The 19,632-nt window shown below is 41.1% G+C and overlaps 1 protein-coding gene across 1 annotated transcript in view; it reads left to right on the top strand.

The window, feature by feature from the left end:
• ryr3 (ryanodine receptor 3) overlaps positions 1 to 12,886 on the top strand; it is a 181,780-nt gene extending 168,894 nt beyond the window's left edge. The window contains exons 95-105 of the mRNA XM_079525534.1: positions 2,259 to 2,389; positions 2,887 to 2,929; positions 3,849 to 3,976; positions 4,710 to 4,770; positions 5,261 to 5,407; positions 7,170 to 7,304; positions 8,283 to 8,439; positions 9,796 to 9,860; positions 10,414 to 10,514; positions 10,632 to 10,683; positions 11,392 to 12,886. Coding sequence (XP_079381660.1) covers positions 2,259 to 2,389; positions 2,887 to 2,929; positions 3,849 to 3,976; positions 4,710 to 4,770; positions 5,261 to 5,407; positions 7,170 to 7,304; positions 8,283 to 8,439; positions 9,796 to 9,860; positions 10,414 to 10,514; positions 10,632 to 10,683; positions 11,392 to 11,487 — 1,116 coding nt within the window. The 3' untranslated portion in view covers positions 11,488 to 12,886. The remainder of the gene's footprint in view (positions 1 to 2,258; positions 2,390 to 2,886; positions 2,930 to 3,848; positions 3,977 to 4,709; positions 4,771 to 5,260; positions 5,408 to 7,169; positions 7,305 to 8,282; positions 8,440 to 9,795; positions 9,861 to 10,413; positions 10,515 to 10,631; positions 10,684 to 11,391) is intronic.
• Positions 12,887 to 19,632: the final 6,746 nt, after the last annotated feature.

The following is a 19,632-nucleotide window of genomic DNA, read 5'->3' as shown; positions in this document are numbered from 1 at the left end:
ACATGAGAATCAAACCAGAGTGGATGTGCCAGAGGCGCAGCCAGAAATGCGATTCTAGATGGGCCTCGCTATGGCTAGGTGGGCCGGCACGCACGCTCACGCAGCGCGCGTGCGTGGTGGTCACGCACTCGCGAGTGGGGTTAATCGGTTATTTATTTATTTATGTGGCGTATTTCGGTTATATTTCGGGTTATATTGCCCCCAGAGTGACAGCCAGGCAGTTCTTATTTTTACCGGCTTTAGTTAACATTAACAAGACAGACAGACCCGCTGGAACGCTTCAAATACGTCTGTCTCACACTCACAAACACACACACACACACACACACACACATGCATGTACGCCTGTCGGAGGAGTGGCGAAAATTGACTCAAGTGTCACTAAGTAAGAAATCTCTCTCTCTTTTTCTCTCTCTCTCTCTCTCCCCCTTCCCTCTCTCCCTCCCCATCTCTCTCTCTCTCTCTCTCGTAGTTGTGGCGTTTAGTGTTTACCGTCCCCGTCACACACACACACGTCACACACACACACACACACACACACACACACTCTAACGTATCTCTTCAAGCTGCAGAAATAAATAGCCTTTGTTTGAAACTAAAGCATCAACGTGGAAAAATCACAAAACAAGCTTCCAATCCATTCCAAATACCTTGTTGCTGACTGCTGAGGCGTCGGAACTTCGGAAGATTTAGAAAAGCATAATCCACAGTATTGTCACCGCGTCCGCGACCTAGTCTATTTTTAGTTTATCAGATTTGTCGGCGTGCTACGGCCCCGGAACGAGAAAAAATAATGAAACAAAAAGTAAACATCTCCACATGGCTCTGCAGCAGCAGTCTCAGGAAGTGGACGTAACAACTTGCATGATCGCATCCTATAGACTATAGTCTAGGCCAAAAACCTGGGTCTTAAAAAGGCTAGTCTAGGCACATTAGTGAAAAAGAACCGACAGCCTGTTTATTCATATTAAGCAAGATGATCATGTAAAAAACACAACAAAAACATATTTACTGAAAGAAAGAAAGACATTATGAAACTTATTATGTATTTATATAAAAAAATAATAATAATATTTGTATTTATTTTTATTTTTTTGAAAAATCGATGGGTGGTCCAGCTCTCTATATGGGTGGGCCGCGGCCCACCCAGGCCCACCCGTAGCTGCGCCCCTGGGATGTGCTCGCTATGTTTCTAATTTTATGATCGGTAGGCTGCCCTGAAGAGATCAACTTTGGATAAAAAGGTTGACCTTCTGGGTCAAGGTCAAACTTAAATAATACGGCACATCTCAGGAACGGCAAGTCGAGATGTTGGTGCACGAAGGGTTACACGCCAGTTGCGTTAATTGTGAACTTGTTTTTATGACTGATGACCATCTACGTTGCACAGACATCTATGCACACACCACACACAGCTAATCTGGCATACTACACTAGGCTAAGTGTTTTTTGTGAATACTTTTCCAATCTATGTAAGTGTTTTGAATGAATAATCACAGAGCTATTGTCCTTACAACCCGAGTGGTTACGGAGCATATTGGCAAAGCAGAGATAGACAATGAATGTGTATGGGAGAGAGGGTGGTGACAGAGACAATGTACAACTGGTATTCAGACATGGGACACGTCTATCATGGCTGTGTAAGTAGAAATGTAACTAGATACATCACTATTATTATTTGGCCATGCCTCTTGAACCTCTCTACTGAGCACACCTTTCTAGTTTGTATTTGTCATCCAAGTACATCCAGTGATTCCAGTCCTTCCTGGGCAATAAAAAGATGTTACACCTCATCTACACAGGCAAGGAGTGAGCGTTCCGATGGCGATATCGTGCGAAAAACTGTCCTGATATGGAGCGTCGGTCATTGCGTTGTGACATAGCCTGAACCAATCAAATAACCAATAAATAGTAGTGTGTAGATCTCAACCAATAAAAGTGTTTGGGGTTGTGAAACCTCGCTCAAATAGAGACTCTGCAAGTGAACATAGGAGGGGTGGACGACGTCGCTGCACCCTCGCGGTACTCCAGGACAGTCTCATTGAAAAACATGTATTCTAATGAGATTTCATCGCTCGCTTGCTCGCATCGCTGGCAGTGTAGATGAGGTGTAATGCCCTCTTATTCAACTATGAAAATACAGTTTTAAAAATTGTCCACTAACTCAAGTGGATAGCAGAGTCCACAAACCTCTAATGACGACATTGTTGAACGATATAGTCGAATCCACAAGGTCTTACATCTCCTCGCTGTGTTAGGTTCCTCTGGTGGTGTTCAAGAGGGAGAAGGACATTGCCAGGAAGCTGGAGTTTGACGGTCTCTACGTCACGGAGCAGCCCTCTGAAGACGACATCAAGGGCCAGTGGGACAGACTGGTCATCAACACACCGTGAGTCACCGTTCCACTGCTTTACCCAACACATTAGGTTCTTGAATTCTAAAATGCTGATATTTAAGAATACTAGTAGTACCATGCCGTGTTATTATAGTATCTCTTTTTGGAAGACATATTTTCCAATGCACAGTTCAAATCAATATTGACATGCTGTGGGGTGTATAGGATGCATTCTCGGATTATCAAGTCATTTCAGTTGCTCAAACACAAGGTGGATGCTGGCAAATACTGTGTCATGGTCGTGCTGGACCTCCAAAAGGTCTTTTGACACCGTAAACCACTCCATACTGATTAATAAGCTTAAAGCAATTGGTTTTGATAGCACATCAGTGAGCTGAATGCAATTCTACCTGGAGGGGAGAGAACAGATGGTGGAGGTGAACGGACTCTGAAGTCCCCCTCTATTTTTCTATACTGTTCACGTATCAATCAATCAATCAATCAATCAATCAATCAATCAAGATCACTTTATCTCCCTTCTTCTATTGTAGGTCTTTCCCCAGCAACTATTGGGACAAGTTTGTCAAGCGTAAGGTGAGTGTAAACAGCTTTACATGCTTAATAATAATGGAAGATTTAAAGTACACAAGTAATTACTTTGAAATATACTTCAGTCTTCAAAACTTTATTGTACCTTGTAACTCCGTGAAACCATGTGTACTGCATGCACGTAGAAGTCTACGCTTTACAAAGCCTATAGAAACACCAATAAAAACATAGAAATACAATCAAATCAGCAAAACATAAAACACAGTAAAAACAATATGTAAATATAGTAAACATTGGAAAATATAGGAACCCTTTCTCATTCCCAAAGTCTCAAACATTGACTTGGGATCTGGCCATGGGTGTTCTGGTTTGTCTGTTTTGCCAGACTGGTCAGTTCTTCTCAGATCATGTCAGTATCGTATCATGTCAGTATCATGGTCAGTGTCATGATCATACTGATCATGACACTGACCTGACATGGTCAGTATCATCATGGTCAGTATATAACAGTGGTTCTCAAATATTTTAATTTCAAGGACCTTCATAACTAAGAGTGTACAGATGGAATGGTTCAGTTTGTACACTCTTCAGAGTTAGATACATATTGGGTCCATTTGGAACCCCCTCCTGGACCCCCACTTTGAGAACCACTGATATATGGAGAGAGAGAGAGAGAGAGAGAGAGAGAGAGAGAGAGAGAGAGAGAGAGAGAGAGAGAGAGAGAGAGAGAGAGAGAGAGAGAGAGAGAGAGAGAGAGAGAGAGAGAGAGAGAGAGAGAGAGAGAGAGAGAGAGAGAGAGAGAGAGAGAGAGAGAGAGAGAGAGAGAGAGAGAGAGAGAGAGAGAGAGAGAGAGAGAGAGAGAGAGAGAATTTTCTTTTAATAAATTACGTTATGACTTTATAACCCAGTATTGCATAACCTGTGGGTTCAGATCTGAGTCTCTGCTGTCCTTTGCTTGGTGCAGGTGATCAACAAGTATGGTGACATGTATGGCGCTGAACGCATCGCTGAGCTACTGGGCCTGGACAAGAGCGCACTGGACTTTGACCCCACCGTGGAGACTGTGGAGAAGGAGGCCTCACTGCTGTCCTGGTTAGAAATGAGCTCCTCAACTCACAGGCGCAGCTAGACGCAGTCCTAAAAAATATATATGACTAAAACACACAGGATTTCACAAGAGATTTTCATACGATACGATACGATACGATACAACTTTATTGTCAGCTTGCACTGAAATTTGTTTTGCGTCCATGACGTCACCATTCAAGAAACAGACAAGACATAGACATACATTACAAAATGGTAGACATTACAGGACAGAAATCACAGAAACAAAAACAACCGAACATCCGTAGTCCCACATAAAAACAACATATAAACAGGTAACATACAAAATAATACACCAATACAATCAGACACCATACCTGATATAAATGAATAGCAAAAAACTAAAACGGTGGTCAGTCCCAGACCATGAAAATCTTTTTTGAATACATGGACACATGATTGGTAGTAACCTATTTAAAGTATAAAGGTTTTATTTTAATGATAGCAGTACATTGCTGTTAACCCATTTTGGGCGGGATCCCGTTTTGGTGTTAGCATTATGTTATGCTTTAGCTATTGAAAAATAGCAGATCTACAAGCTCATAGCGCGCCACCGAGTGGCGCGCTACGAGCTTGTAGGTCTGCTATTTTTGAAAAATCGAAGAACCACTGACATAAACATAGCTTTTTCAGAAAACTGTCAGGATGTTGAAGACATTTTTAGAATCTGATCTCAGGTCAAAATGGGTTAATTCACAGGTGTTTATTTTCTGAACAGGCTGAGCTCCATCGATACCAAGTACCACTGGTGGAAGATGGGTGTGGTTTTGACAGACAATGTAAGTCAATCCAGATTTCAATTCCTTGTGAATAACTTTGTAATTATGTTTTAAGTGCTACACAAAAGAATATATATTATCATTATTTTAAGGATTACAAGTAGCCTAGATGTAACACCAGTGTTCTTTGATATATTGTCCTGTGTATAGTAAACACAAAGTGGCACCTTTATATATAGTGTTTATTAAACATGACCGATATCAGTTTCCAGTAAATAGCTAGTATATCAGATAGTATATCAACCAACACTTCCTGGGTTCCAACTGGACAGCTGTATGTGTGTTGCATGTCATTTCCTACTCTGTGCCCCCAGCTCTGTTTCCATCTCATCTAAATAAAGGAAATAGTTAATGTACCACAACATTCATTGAAAACAATTATTAAAAATCTAAGATATCTAAGATATGAAGAATGAACTCACGGATGGTTAGATCAAACTGAATTGACATACGGAACAGGCACACACAATAACTTCTGTTTCTCTTGCAGTACTTCCTGTATCTGATCTGGTACACCAGCATGTCTAGCTTCGGACACTTCAACAACTTCTTCTTCGCCGCCCACCTGCTGGACATCGCCATGGTGTTGAAGCCACTCCGCACAATCCTGTCCTCGGTCACTCACAACGGCAAGCAGGTGAGCGTTGAACCCCTGGCCACCACCAGAGGGTGACAAAGCAGTACAGTCCGGGCAGGTCTATATTCCAGGGAATAAGGAATGACTTGTATCTCTGCGGAAACAACTTCCCCTTTTATTATTACCTCCCTTCCTCCTTGTGTGAAATGCACCGGAAGGCTGCGGTGAAAGCCATACACATAGCTCATCGAGTTGGAATAAAGAAATAGAGCCTGTCTATTTTAATGTCGGAACACAACTGCATGGCGCTGCTTTAGCCTAATAAATAAATATATAAATAATGATCTGACAGACGCATGCTCTGTTTGGCATACTCTATTATCAACAACGTACAGCAGTAAGCCACACATTTTTATCTACAAATCAGGAAGGTAGAGTTTCCCTCTACACCAAATCTCTCCGGAAAATAGCTACAATCTACAAGCTCAGGCAAGCTCAGGCAAGCTTGTAGATACATGTTTTGCCCAATGTTCGCAACAGAATAGGGATGCTAGGATTCATGTGGTTAAATGTGCACTGTGGAGCCGGACAATAGGCCTATCTCACAGCCCATTTTTCACGCCCACTTCCGGTAAATAGTGGTGACTTTAACATGAGCATTTACACGTTTTTTTCTCTGGAGAATCTAAGTACATTTTCTAATGTAAAAATGTGACAGACCAATATTATTATGAAGCAAACAATATGGTAAATCAGCTCGAACAGATAGAACAAACCTTACCTTGAGAAAACAAAAGTTGTAGACTTCTTAAATTACCTCTGTTAACATGAAGCGTCTATGGAGTGACGTCACGCCATCACCACTAACCCCGAAAGGGGGCGTATTAAGGGGGGCGGGGAAATTCTGTGAGATAGGCTTATTGCTCAGTGAGCAGTGACAGACACTAGGTGACATGTTTTAACATGGATTCACACCTTGGAGTCTTAGGTGTGAATGCAGCCCTCTCAGTCTCCCACATCTACTTCCCAAGGCCATTGCTGAGAGAGTGCCCTAGACCAGGGGTTCTCAATGTTTTTGGCCGGGGACCCCCGGAAATATTTTGGCAACGTCTCGGGACCCCCGCCCCGCCCCCTCCCGACCCCCAATATAAATTGACTGCTACAATAACCTTAAACCATTTTGGGCACCAAAACCTTAAACACTTTTGGTGTTTTAAGCATTGTTATAATTTAGCTATTGAAAAATAGCAGATCTACAAGCTCATAGCGCGCCACCGAGTGGCGCGCTACGAGCTTGTAGGTCTGCTATTTTTGAAAAATCTTTTCTTTTTTTTTTCTTTTTTTTTTAAATAATTTGGGGACCCCTAAAATAATTTGGCGACCCCCCGAGGGGTCGCGACCCACGGGTTGAGAACCCCTGCCCTAGACAGTGAAATTAAATAACAGTTCATAAGACCTGGAACGCATCTCTGTCACCTTAGCTTTCAACCACTTTAACCGTTATTTGAAACTTTAGCTGTTGAAAAATAGCTATGTACAACATGTAAAAGCTGCCGCACAAGCTTGTAGATCTGCTATTTTTGAAAAATCTTGAACATTTTAGCGAATCTTTGAATATATATTATTTCACAGCGAATGCTTTTAACTCATATCTTTGCTTCTGGGAGGTCCCTGGAACAAAATATTTTGAGATGAGGGTCGGTGGCCTACTGACAGATACAAGACATTTGTAGAATCTGGTCTCAGGTCTCAATGGGTTTAACTTTCAATGAGGCACTAAGCCCGGACATCACTGACGGCGTGTTGTCTCTGCTGCTCACAGCTGGTGCTGACGGTGGGCCTTCTGGCCGTGGTGGTCTACCTCTACACCGTGGTGGCCTTCAACTTCTTCCGCAAGTTCTACAACGCGAGTGAGGACGAGGACGAGCCCGACATGAAATGTGACGACATGATGACGGTGAGTCCACCTTCACCCTCATGATCCATATAGCAGGTAGCACCAGAGCCATAGAGTATAGACAGAGTTGTGACATTGAGGGGGCAGAAAACAGCCCGGTCACGTGGTTCATGAGCCCATAGACTGTGCGACTGTGGCTCAGGAGGTAGAGCAGGTCGTACAATGATCCATGGGTCGGCGGTTCGAATCCCGGCTCCTCCTGTCTACATGTCGAAGTGTCCTTGAGCAAGACACTGAACCCCAAATTGCTCCCGATGTGCTGGTTGGTACCTTGCATGGCTTCCGCCGCAATCGGTGTGTGAATGGGTGAATGTAATGCACAATCTATGTAAAGCGCCTTGGATAAAGGCGCTATATAAATGCACCATTTACCATTTACCATAGACTCCATTCTGTAAACTTCCGGTGTCCCTATTCGCCAATAGAAGTCTATGGAGAAGAGCCGCCATTGGACTGGCCCCATGAGGTGAACAGAGTTGTCGTAACTCTGTCTTACTCTATGGCTCTGGGTAGCACCATGTCTGTTTGGCCAGATGTCATCCTAGATGACGTTCAAGCTCTGTGCTTAGTGCAGACATTAAACTAGTGCAAAAGTGACTATACCTTGCTTTCACTTGCTGTCATGGTTCGATTTTGAAGTTCTCGTTTTGAATATTTGTTGCTACCACCAAGATCTGCAAATGGTAAAAAGAAAGGTGAATGGTGCATTTATATAGCCTAGACTAGAGCCTTTTATACAAAGCAGAAAACCTGCTCATTGGGAGCATTTGGAGGTTCAGTGTCTTGTTCAGGGACACTAACCCGGGGGAGCCGGGGATCGAACCAGGAGGTGACTAACCATATGATCTTCATTAACCTCAGCACAAACAATACATTTCCCAATCGATTGCATTGCTTTCAGAACATGCGCACCTGCAGCTCCTGACTCACGGCTTGTGGATCAAACATTGTGAACGTGTCCTCTGCTCTCCTCCCCAGTGCTACCTGTTCCACATGTACGTGGGTGTGAGAGCCGGAGGCGGCATCGGTGATGAACTGGAGGACCCGGCGGGAGACCCCTATGAGCTCTACCGCATCCTCTTCGACATCACCTTCTTCTTCTTTGTCATCGTCATCCTTCTGGCCATCATTCAGGGTGTGTGACCCTCAACCCCCCCATGTCATGTAAAACACCAGTCTTACTGGATCCATGTATGGTTTACTTTATACACTACAGCACTGTTTCACAAACAGTGGTTGGGTTGTAGTCACGGACCAATGTTTTGGGGTCACGAGTCACGACGTGAGTAAAAATCCTATTTTAACAGTTGACTGCGGGATATAATAATCGTGATCCCCATCTGATTGCCTAGTTTTTCACACCTAATGGTGTGATCTTTGGTCGTCATGTTGAGAAATAATCCAAACTGCCGATCAATAACAAAGAGCGTAGGACAGAGCCACCCATTGCCTCAATTTCCCAGAAGCCTTTGCAAGCCTGATCTTTTTTCGGTAGAACGCGGACTCTGTCCGATGGAAACCCTGTAAGTCTTACAACGTATTAAAAACGGCAAATTAAACAATGAAAACATAACTCATGTAACCCGTGAACGGGAGGGAAGCTGTTCTTTATCAATTAACTCGTGTAACTTGTGAATGGTTAAAGTGTTAAAAGATTAGTTTTTCATATCGAAAAATAATTTTATACAAATCTAAGAAAATCCATGAATAATTATAATGAAGTAGTGAAAATAGCCGATCTACAAGCTCGCAACGTGGAGTGGAGACGCATTGTGTGCTTGTAGATCTTCGATTTTCACAGTATTTGGGTCCAGGGCAAACGTCTAATCTCTATTTTGGGTCTCAACCTGAAAGGTTTTGGAACCACTGGTTTACACTGTTTCTCTACACATGGTCCCAGGACCACCAGGGGATCCTTATGGGTCTGTAACACTGAGAATGGGTACACTTTACTAGGATTTTATTTGGGGTTCCCTATGATAAAAAAAAAGGTTCCATTTGTTCCATTTGAACTCCTGGTAGGCCCCAGACCAGACAATGTGGAGGTCGATGGTAGGAGCGAACGTCTGACAGGGAGCCAACATAGGGGAGTCTAGGTTCAAAGGATTCCAGAGACAGGGGTTTGAACCACACAAACCCTAGCATCACAATTCTTGGTGCGTCGTAACAGGCGAGCGAACATTCTATTTATGTTCAGCAAATACATTTGGTGTAGAGGGAAGACAGGAGGGGACCCGAGCATGGACACCTGGGGGAACCGAGCATCGACACCTGGGGGAACCGAACCGGTCAATGGCGTATATACGCTTTACGTGGTTAACCAGTACACCATATCTGAGCCCTACAGTACATACTGCATAGTCCAGTTACTGTGGTAAGTCAGATAGAGACTAACCATGCCTGTTAAGATGCAATTGGCTTCAGGCTAGCCATTGCGCTACCAAAGGGTCTCGTTCAAAGCTGCTCTGACAGGCTGCTGTAATCCCCACAGGTTTGATCATCGATGCCTTTGGTGAGCTGAGAGACCAGCAGGAACAGGTGAAGGAGGACATGGAGGTAAGCCTCGAGTCTGAAACAGAGGATCGTGCCTTTTGTCAGCACAGATAAGACTTAAGCATGTATTGTTGTGTTGCCACATTGTGAAACCCTTTATACACCAAGAACAATGCAAATAAACACCGCAGAATAGTGATGACTGAACGAAGAATCACTTTGTTTAAATTCATAAAAGACCATCTCCTGAACCAGTTCATACTTGCATCATATGACCCTACGATTGCCAGAATGCACAAGAAACTGTAGCTGCCTATGTACAGTCAGGCCATGAGGTGTAAGTGATTAGAACCAGGACAAGACACAAATAGGATATCTATCTAGTCTTATATCCTGATATTTATGTAATATTGATATACAGTACTGTCCAGCCATACCACAAAGGAATACGATAGGAAAGCAAAAAGCAGGGACAGTAAAGCAATTATCTAAGCATAACCAACATTTAAGAAATACAATAAAAATAACTACTTTACAGGAAGAAGAACGCAACGTCTGAAAAAATCTTATGTCTATGTTCAAAATGTTAAAAAGAAATGTATGTTTTCTTTCGCAGACTAAGTGCTTCATCTGTGGCATCGGGAATGACTACTTTGATCGGGTGCCCCACGGTTTCGAGACCCACACCTTACAGGAGCACAACCTCGCAAACTACCTGTGAGCAGCATGCACATGAGCACCTAATGTCAAATGATTCAAAATTAAACCAGATAAGGTGAATTTGAAACATAATTAATTATTCATGTGTCTCAAAACAACTCTCCATTCCTCCAGGTTCTTCTTGATGTACCTGATCAACAAGGATGAGACTGAACACACGGGTCAGGTACGGCACACGCTTTCATAATGAGTCTTAAAATAAACACTACAGAGTACAACTACACACCACTCTGGGCTTTTGTATTCCAAGAGAACAAAGGGAAAACATAATGATATGGTCTGTTGGGTGGAAACCTTGTATGTCCAAAACCGTTACATTTCAGGAAATGGGGGGGAAAATCACTGTTCCAATGTAGTTATTTAGTCACAGGCACCTTTTAATGCTTTTCATTGGTTAAATCTTCATAAAATCCACGGACAGACGTAACCACTCTCTGATATCCCATTTTTGGGCATGTCATCATTATATGCGAGAAGTTCTCCAAATTATTCCAGAAAAAAAAGATCTGCAAGCTCACAACGCATTGCATTGTGAGCTTGTCGATTGGCTCTTTTTACTACCTTTGTATGGCACTGTCCTACGATATAAATAATATGTCATTTGTTTATGAAATATGGACATACAAGGTTACTGCCCGACAGCAACATTATGTAAAGGTTCAGCCCACGATGGTGATCTTTGCTTGTGCAACATTTCAACCTGACGTGGGTTGAAACATTGCTCAAAAACATTTTACCTGGAGCGAGAATCACTGAGTGGGTATTTGTTTACCTCTGCTTTATTAATATTTTTTTACCATGCACTTCAGGTTAATTTCTGGATGTGCATACAAGTTCCTGTAGCAAAAAAAAAAATCAGTTTTTCTCCCTGTAGGAGTCATATGTGTGGAAGATGTACCAGGAGAGATGCTGGGACTTCTTCCCCGCCGGAGACTGCTTCCGCAAACAGTATGAGGACCAGTTGGGCTAGAGTGGGCAGTGCTGCCTACAGCCCCCAAACACCCTATCTACATTCAACGCTGAACACCGAACCTGAACACTGGCGGGACTTTGCTCTGCTGCTACGTGGTGTTGAACGACAGCAAGTAAACTCATTCTTTAGAATTTCTAAACGGTTCAAACGGAACATTATTTCAAGAATATATAATCTCAAGACTGATAAACGATGGTTGTACATTGTATGTGTACAGGCATCGAAGTCCTCCTTCCTTCTTACTGAAAACGGTCACCTGCCACTATAGCTCTTTTATGCAAAATAGTTCTTTGGATTCTACAATACAATGCCTTCTCACTTGCTTAACCCCTGACCTGTTGCACAACTTGTGTGTAGACATTTGATACATGTGGAGGGTTACAGCATAATGAGTGAATGTCTGGTTCTGCACAAAGATGAATGCCATGATGTTACTGTAACTTCAAGTTCTTACCAAACAAACTGAATGGAAGCGTGCTGCTGGTAATCAATAAATCATAATGATGATTCAATGACATGAAATGAGATATGAGTTAAGACCTGTTCTGCCTTTTCAACAAAGCTGGTCTAAATCTGTTGGATGAAACGAGGAATCACTGAAGATGCTTCTTCCAGGGTTGATTGAATTAGATGGTTATCAAGTGCCAACGTGCCTTATGAGAAACTATGCAAAAAACATTTTTGTCCCTCCTGACACACTGTAGTGATATAGTACTGGATTAGTTACAAGAATAACGTCGCTGCCGAGCTGAAACTTTTGATCTCCATATTTCTTCATCTTGTTTCTTTTGTAAGTGAATACACTATTTTGTTATATTGTATGACAGTGTCACACAAAGGTTGTGAAAATAGCCTGTCTACAAGCTTACACCACATTGTGAAGCGATGCGCTGTAAGCTTGAAGACTTGCTGTTGTGAAACAAGTTCTCGCACTATACTTACTGATGTGCCCAGAAAAGTGGCACCAGTTTTAAAGCGGTTAAGTCTGTCTGTGGGTGTTATAAATAACCAAGAGCTTGTGACTAAATAATAACTACATTAGATCCATTGGAACACAGGTTTAAGAAAGTTTCTGCCCGACAGCGACAATATTTAGCTCAAGTTTTGTGCCTCTTAAGTACATGAAAAAACAATACTTTGTTGTATAAAATCTAGAAGATCATTGTGTAAATGTTGCTTAGTTTGGTTTCGTTAGCTGTGCCTGCCTGCACATCTTTCCACAGTAGAAAAGAAAACCTCAACATAAACCCTGGTTCAAAGGATTTATTGAACACTTTGAGACAAACTGGTTAAATGCTATTGTATGTATGTAGTAGCTTTAGTAAACAGCATTTCTTTTAATGAGGGGGCTGAAATGAATAAAGTAACCGATGCAATAAACCAGATGTGTTCTGTTCGTGGACTGTTGAGCCTCATTTATAATTTGTCATGCAGTAAAAATGTTTTCTCCCAATAGACTCATTGCCTAACTGTAGTCCCGGTTTCTAGAAGGTGGCATACCCGTTCACTGCTCTGGTTCCTTTTCCTATAGCTTTGATTGGCTCGTTTGATTTCTGCCAAGCCTGATGGGGAAAAAGAACTGAACAGGACACGAATATGCCACCAACCACATATAGAAAGCCTCTTCTGGCTCTGGGGCGAAAGTGAGGGCAAGGTTCTGCATTGTCACCAAGGAACGTAATGAAAGGAAGGGACGTGAGTCACGTGACTGGATCTATGGACTCATGTCCATATAACTATAGGGTGTCCTCAGTTCCATACAGGACACTCCAATGAATTGCAGTGGCGAATGAGGTCTACCTTTTATGTCTATGACCAACCAGGGACTACAGTTGACAGCACATGGTGAAATCCCCTGCCTTGTGTATAGTTCCTATCACTGCTGATCCCTACAGTTTGGTCTTTAGTCCGGGAGCTAAGCCCAGCCCTCATACTATTTTTTGCTACCTTTTTTCCACTATTATTTCCTGTTAGCATATACCTTGGGCCATCTCAAAATGAAGGGAACACCCCCAACTCGGGCCATTTGTTTTCAGGGGCCCCAAAACCCCTTTTTTGGTATATGTCTCTGGCAAAATTGTGTAAAGGCAAATATTAATTCACTAAAATTACATAAATACAAATGGAAGTGTGAAATTTGGCATGGAGTATCCTGACACATAGAGGTAAGTAGCAGAATAGGATTTTGGGGCTTGCTACCATTGTATTGTTAAATATGACCTACATCATCCCCAGAAACACAAAAAACGACCACTTCACCATTTTTCAACCTATATTCATATAATAGGTCCTTACTAATAATCATGATAAAATGGCACAATTTGTTTCTACTCCGTCTGTCTCATATAAGGGCTGTGGGCAGTTCAGAAACCTGTCCACCAGTGACATCATCGTTAGGCAGAATTATTTTTAAACCAGTTTCTTTTGATTTTTATTATCGTGAGATGGCTTCCATTTTTGCATTGCAACTTTTCAGGACTAGAAAGCCTGCAGTTTCTATTAGCTTGGATTCCCCATCGATGATGTTACTGGTTTATAAACTGCCCACAGCCCATATGAGACACAGACTGAGTTGAAAAAAAATGTGGCATTTTATCATGATTATTAGTGAGGACCAATTATATGAACATAGGTTGAAAAGTGGTGAAGTGGTCCTTTAATAAATACTTCAAATCAATCAAACCTGCACATACATACATAATTCACTTGCACATATATAAATAGTTAATTCACGCATATATAAATACTTCATTCACACATATAAATGGCTTCAGTTTTTCATGATATTCATTTAAAAAATAATCGTTGAAAATCATGAAAAACTAGAAAAAGTGCCCTTCTGGGCACAGTCTCCACCAGGAGGATAGGACTGTGTGAGATGTTTGGCAAAATGTTTAGGAGTAATATAAACATGTTTTTTTGTTTGTTAGTTTTTTTGCAACAATTTTCTTCATTTTGTTGAGTGCCTGGTGACGCCAATTGGATGATTTGAGGCATTTTGTTCCAAAAATCAAAAATCAACCTGTTGGTGGCGCTATAACAGGCCAATGTGAAAAGGGTGGGATATATTTCTCAGCCTATTAAGAAAATGTGTGAAAGATTTCACGTAAATTGCATGCTGCGTTCATGATTTGAGGCTTTTGTTCAAAACGGGGCAATCTTGCAAACTGTGAAAGCCAATTATAGCCAATTAGGATGGAATATGAAATATCGGACAGATCCGACTTGAGCACATGACCATAGAGATACTGTGTAACGATTTGTGAGATTTATGGACAGAATCTGGAGAAGTAAAAATGTGTTTTACAAAAGTCGGCCTCCTGGTGGCGCTATAAAAGGCAGATGCGGAAAATGCAGGTCAAAGATTTGTCCTTGGCCTCTAGGGAGTGTGCATGCAACGTTTCACGCAGATCGGTGCAGTTTTAGGTAAAAAATGTGAAAAGCTGCCTCATGGTGGCGCTATAACAGGCCGTTCTGGAAAATGTGGGGCAGAAGTTCATCATTGGCATCCAGGGAGTGTGTGTGCAAAGTTTGGCATCGACCGGGTTAACGGTGCCGGAGATTAGCTGGTAACGGACGGACGGAAGGACGGACGGACGGACGGACACACGGACGGAGTGCAAAACATACTCTCTCCCCATGCCTTCGGCCTGGTGGAGACAACAATAGACAAATCTCCTGTTATTTTATTTTTTGTATTTTATTTTTGTATCAATGTTGTACTCAAAGGGAACAGCAGACTGCATTGTGGCAGGTAGCAAGTAGATCAGTGACTTAGCACACTGGCTGCATGATCTGATCTGGAGATAGTGGGTTCAAACCCCACTCAAATCTTTATCTTTTCATGATTTTGGAGGATTTGAAAAAAAGATGAAAATCATGAAAAAACGACATACTATAGTCCATGGTTTGGGACGGCATAATATATTATGTCATATTTCGGGACACTATGTCAGAGAGAGGACTTGAACCTGCAGCCTCCTGATTACCAGGCAGGCTCTGTACCCAGTGAGCCACTGTGCATGCTGTTCTTAAAAGGCCGAATAGATAATGACAGAAGAGCCAGAGACTTGTTTCCATTGTGGTTCATAAACATTCGAGCGTCTAGAGATAAACAACAGCAAAAGAAACAATAGACAAATCTCCTGTTATTTTATTTTTTGTATTTTATTTTTGTATCAATGTTGTACTCAAAGGGAACAGCAGACTGCATTGTGGCAGGTAGCAAGTAGATCAGTGACTTAGCACACTGGCTGCATGATCTGGAGATAGTGTGTTCAAACCCCACTCAAATGTTTACTTGCCAAAATCTGCCATTGACCCCCATTCTGAATTTCTCAAATTTAAAAGCACTATATTTCTAAAACTATGAAACATTTCAAAGATTCCTTTTCAGGCAAACATGTCCACCGTAAGATGAACCTACGTAGGCTTGAATGGGGTTTCTAGGTGTAAGTATGTAGGACTAGTAGCATGCCAAAGTTTGTGCTATTGCCATTGAGAATGCATTGGGCGTTAAAGTTAAATAACTCAGAAACTACAAAACATTTCAAAGTAAAAAGTTCCAGCATGTGTCTCCACAGTAAGCTGAATTATAAAACATGTGAATGGAGTTTCTAGGTGAAAGTGATTTTGACGTGCCACTATCTGCCATTATAAATTTCTCACATTTAAAGCACTATATTTCTAAAACTATGAAACATTTCAAAGATTCCTTTTCAGGCAAACATGTCCACCGTAAGATGAACCTAAATAGGTTTGAATGGGGATTCTAGGTGTAAGTATGTAGGACTAGTAGCATGCCAAAGTTATAATTTTTTTCGGACGGCATACTATAGCATGTCGTTTTTCGTGATTTACTACTATTTGAAAAAAAGATGAAAATCATGAAAAAACGACATACTATAGTTCATGGCTTCGGACGGCATACTATAGCATGTCGTTTTTCATGATTTTGGAGGATTTGAAAAAAATATGAAAATCATGAAAAAACGACATACTATAGTCCATGGTTTGGGACGGCATAATATATTATGTCATATTTCCATGATTTTGGGACACTATGTCAGAGCCAGGACTTGAACCTGCAGCCTCCTGATTACCAGGCAGGCTCTGTACCCAGTGAGCCACTGTGCATGCTGTTCTTAAAAGGCAGAATAGATAATGACAGAAGAGCCAGAGACTTGTTTCCATTGTGGTTCATAAACATTCGAGCGTCTAGAGATAAACAACAGCAAAAGAAACAATAGACAAATCTCCTGTTATTTTATTTTTTGTATTTTATTTTTGTATCAATGTTGTACTCAAAGGGAACAGCAGACTGCATTGTGGCAGGTAGCAAGTAGATCAGTGACTTAGCACACTGGCTGCATGATCTGGCCGGGAGATAGTGGGTTCAAACCCCACTCAAATCTTTACTTGCCAAAATCTGCCATTGACCCCCATTCTGAATTTCTCAAATTTAAAAGCACTATATTTCTAAAACTATGAAACATTTCAAAGATTCCTTTTCAGGCAAACATGTTCACCCGTAAGATGAACCTAAGTAGGCTTGAATGGGGTTTCTAGGTGTAAGTATGTAGGACTAGTAGCATGCCAAAGTTTGTGCTATTGCCATTGAGAATGCATTGGGCGTTAAAGTTAAATAACTCAGAAACTACAAAACATTTCAAAGTAAAAAGTTCCAGCATGTGTCTCCACAGTAAGCTGAATTATAAAAAGTGTGAATGGAGTTTCTAGGTGAAAGTGCTTTTTTGACGTGCCAATATCTGCCATTGAGCCCCATTGTAAAATTCTCAAATTTGAAAGCACTATATTTCTAAAACTATGAAACATTTCAAAGATTCCTTTTCAGGCAAACATGTTCACCCGTAAGATGAACCTAAGTTGGCTTGAATGGGGTTTCTAGGTGTAAGTATGTAGGACTAGTAGCATGCCAAAGTTTGTGCTATTGCCATTGAGAATGCATTGGGCGTTAAAGTTAAATAACTCAGAAACTACAAAACATTTCAAAGTAAAAAGTTCCAGCATGTGTCTCCACAGTAAGCTGAATTATAAAAAGTGTGAATGGAGTTTCTAGGTGAAAGTGCTTTTTTGACGTGCCAATATCTGCCATTGACCCCCATTCTGAATTTCTCAAATTTAAAAGCACTATATTTCTAAAACTATGAAACATTTCAAAGATTCCTTTTCAGGCAAACATGTCCACCGTAAGATGAACCTAAGTAGGCTTGAATGGGGTTTCTAGGTGTAAGTATGTAGGACTAGTAGCATGCCAAAGTTTGTGCTATTGCCATTGAGAATGCATTGGGCGTTAAAGTTAAATAACTCAGAAACTACAAAACATTTCAAAGTAAAAAGTTCCAGCATGTGTCTCCACAGTAAGCTGAATTATAAAAAGTGTGAATGGAGTTTCTAGGTGAAAGTGCTTTTTTGACGTGCCAATATCTGCCATTGAGCCCCATTGTAAAATTCTCAAATTTGAAAGCACTATATTTCTAAAACTATGAAACATTTCAAAGATTCCTTTTCAGGCAAACATGTCCACCGTAAGATGAACCTAAGTATGCTTGAATGGGGCTTCTAGGTGTAAGTATGTAGGACTAGTAGCATGCCAAAGTTTGTGCTACTGCCATTGAGAATGCATTGGGCGTTAAAGTTAAATAACTCAGAAACTACAAAACATTTCAAAGTAAAAAGTTCCAGCATGTGTCTCCACAGTAAGCTGAATTATAAAAAGTGTGAATGGAGTTTCTAGGTGAAAGTGCTTTTTTGACGTGCCAATATCTGCCATTGAGCCCCATTGTAAAATTCTCAAATTTGAAAGCACTATATTTCTAAAACTTTGAAACATTTCAAAGATTCCTTTTCAGGCAAACATGTCCACCGTAAGATGAACCTAAGTAGGCTTGAATGGGGTTTCTAGGTGTAAGTATGTAGGACTAGTAGCATGCCAAAGTTTGTGCTATTGCCATTGAGAATGCATTGGGCGTTAAAGTTAAATAACTCAGAAACTACAAAACATTTCAAAGTAAAAAGTTCCAGCATGTGTCTCCACAGTAAGCTGAATTATAAAACGTGTGAATGGAGTTTCTAGGTAAAAGTGATTTTGACGTGCCACTATCTGCCATTATAAATTTCTCACATTTAAAGCACTATATTTCTAAAACTATGAAACATTTCAAAGATTCCTTTTCAGGCAAACATGTCCACCGTAAGATGAACCTAAATAGGTTTGAATGGGGATTCTAGGTGTAAGTATGTAGGACTAGTAGCATGCCAAAGTTATAATTTTTTTCGGACGGCATACTATAGCATGTCGTTTTTCGTGATTTACTACTATTTGAAAAAAAGATGAAAATCATGAAAAAACGACATACTATAGTTCATGGCTTCGGACGGCATACTATAGCATGTCGTTTTTCATGATTTTGGAGGATTTGAAAAAAAGATGAAAATCGTGAAAAAACGACATACTATAGTCCATGGTTTGGGACGGCATAATATATTATGTCATATTTCCATGATTTTGGGACACTATGTCAGAGCCAGGACTTGAACCTGCAGCCTCCTGATTACCAGGCAGGCTCTGTACCCAGTGAGCCACTGTGCATGCTGTTCTTAAAAGGCCGAATAGATAATGACAGAAGAGCCAGAGACTTGTTTCCATTGTGGTTCATAAACATTCGAGCGTCTAGAGATAAACAACAGCAAAAGAAACAATAGACAAATCTCCTGTTATTTTATTTTTTGTATTTTATTTTTGTATCAATGTTGTACTCAAAGGGAACAGCAGACTGCATTGTGGCAGGTAGCAAGTAGATCAGTGACTTAGCACACTGGCTGCATGATCTGGAGATAGTGGGTTCAAATCCCACTCAAATGTTTACTTGCCAAAATCTGCCATTGACCCCCATTCTGAATTTCTCAAATTTAAAAGCACTATATTTCTAAAACTATGAAACATTTCAAAGATTCCTTTTCAGGCAAACATGTCCACCGTAAGATGAACCTACGTAGGCTTGAATGGGGTTTCTAGGTGTAAGTATGTAGGACTAGTAGCATGCCAAAGTTTGTGCTATTGCCATTGAGAATGCATTGGGCGTTAAAGTTAAATAACTCAGAAACTACAAAACATTTCAA

Source organism: Electrona antarctica, assembly GCF_951216825.1.
Source record: "Electrona antarctica genome assembly, chromosome: 17".
Taxonomy (NCBI): Eukaryota; Metazoa; Chordata; class Actinopteri; order Myctophiformes; family Myctophidae; genus Electrona; species Electrona antarctica.
The sequence above is the reverse complement of the archived record's forward strand: the minus strand, read 5'-3'. Positions and strand labels throughout refer to the sequence as shown.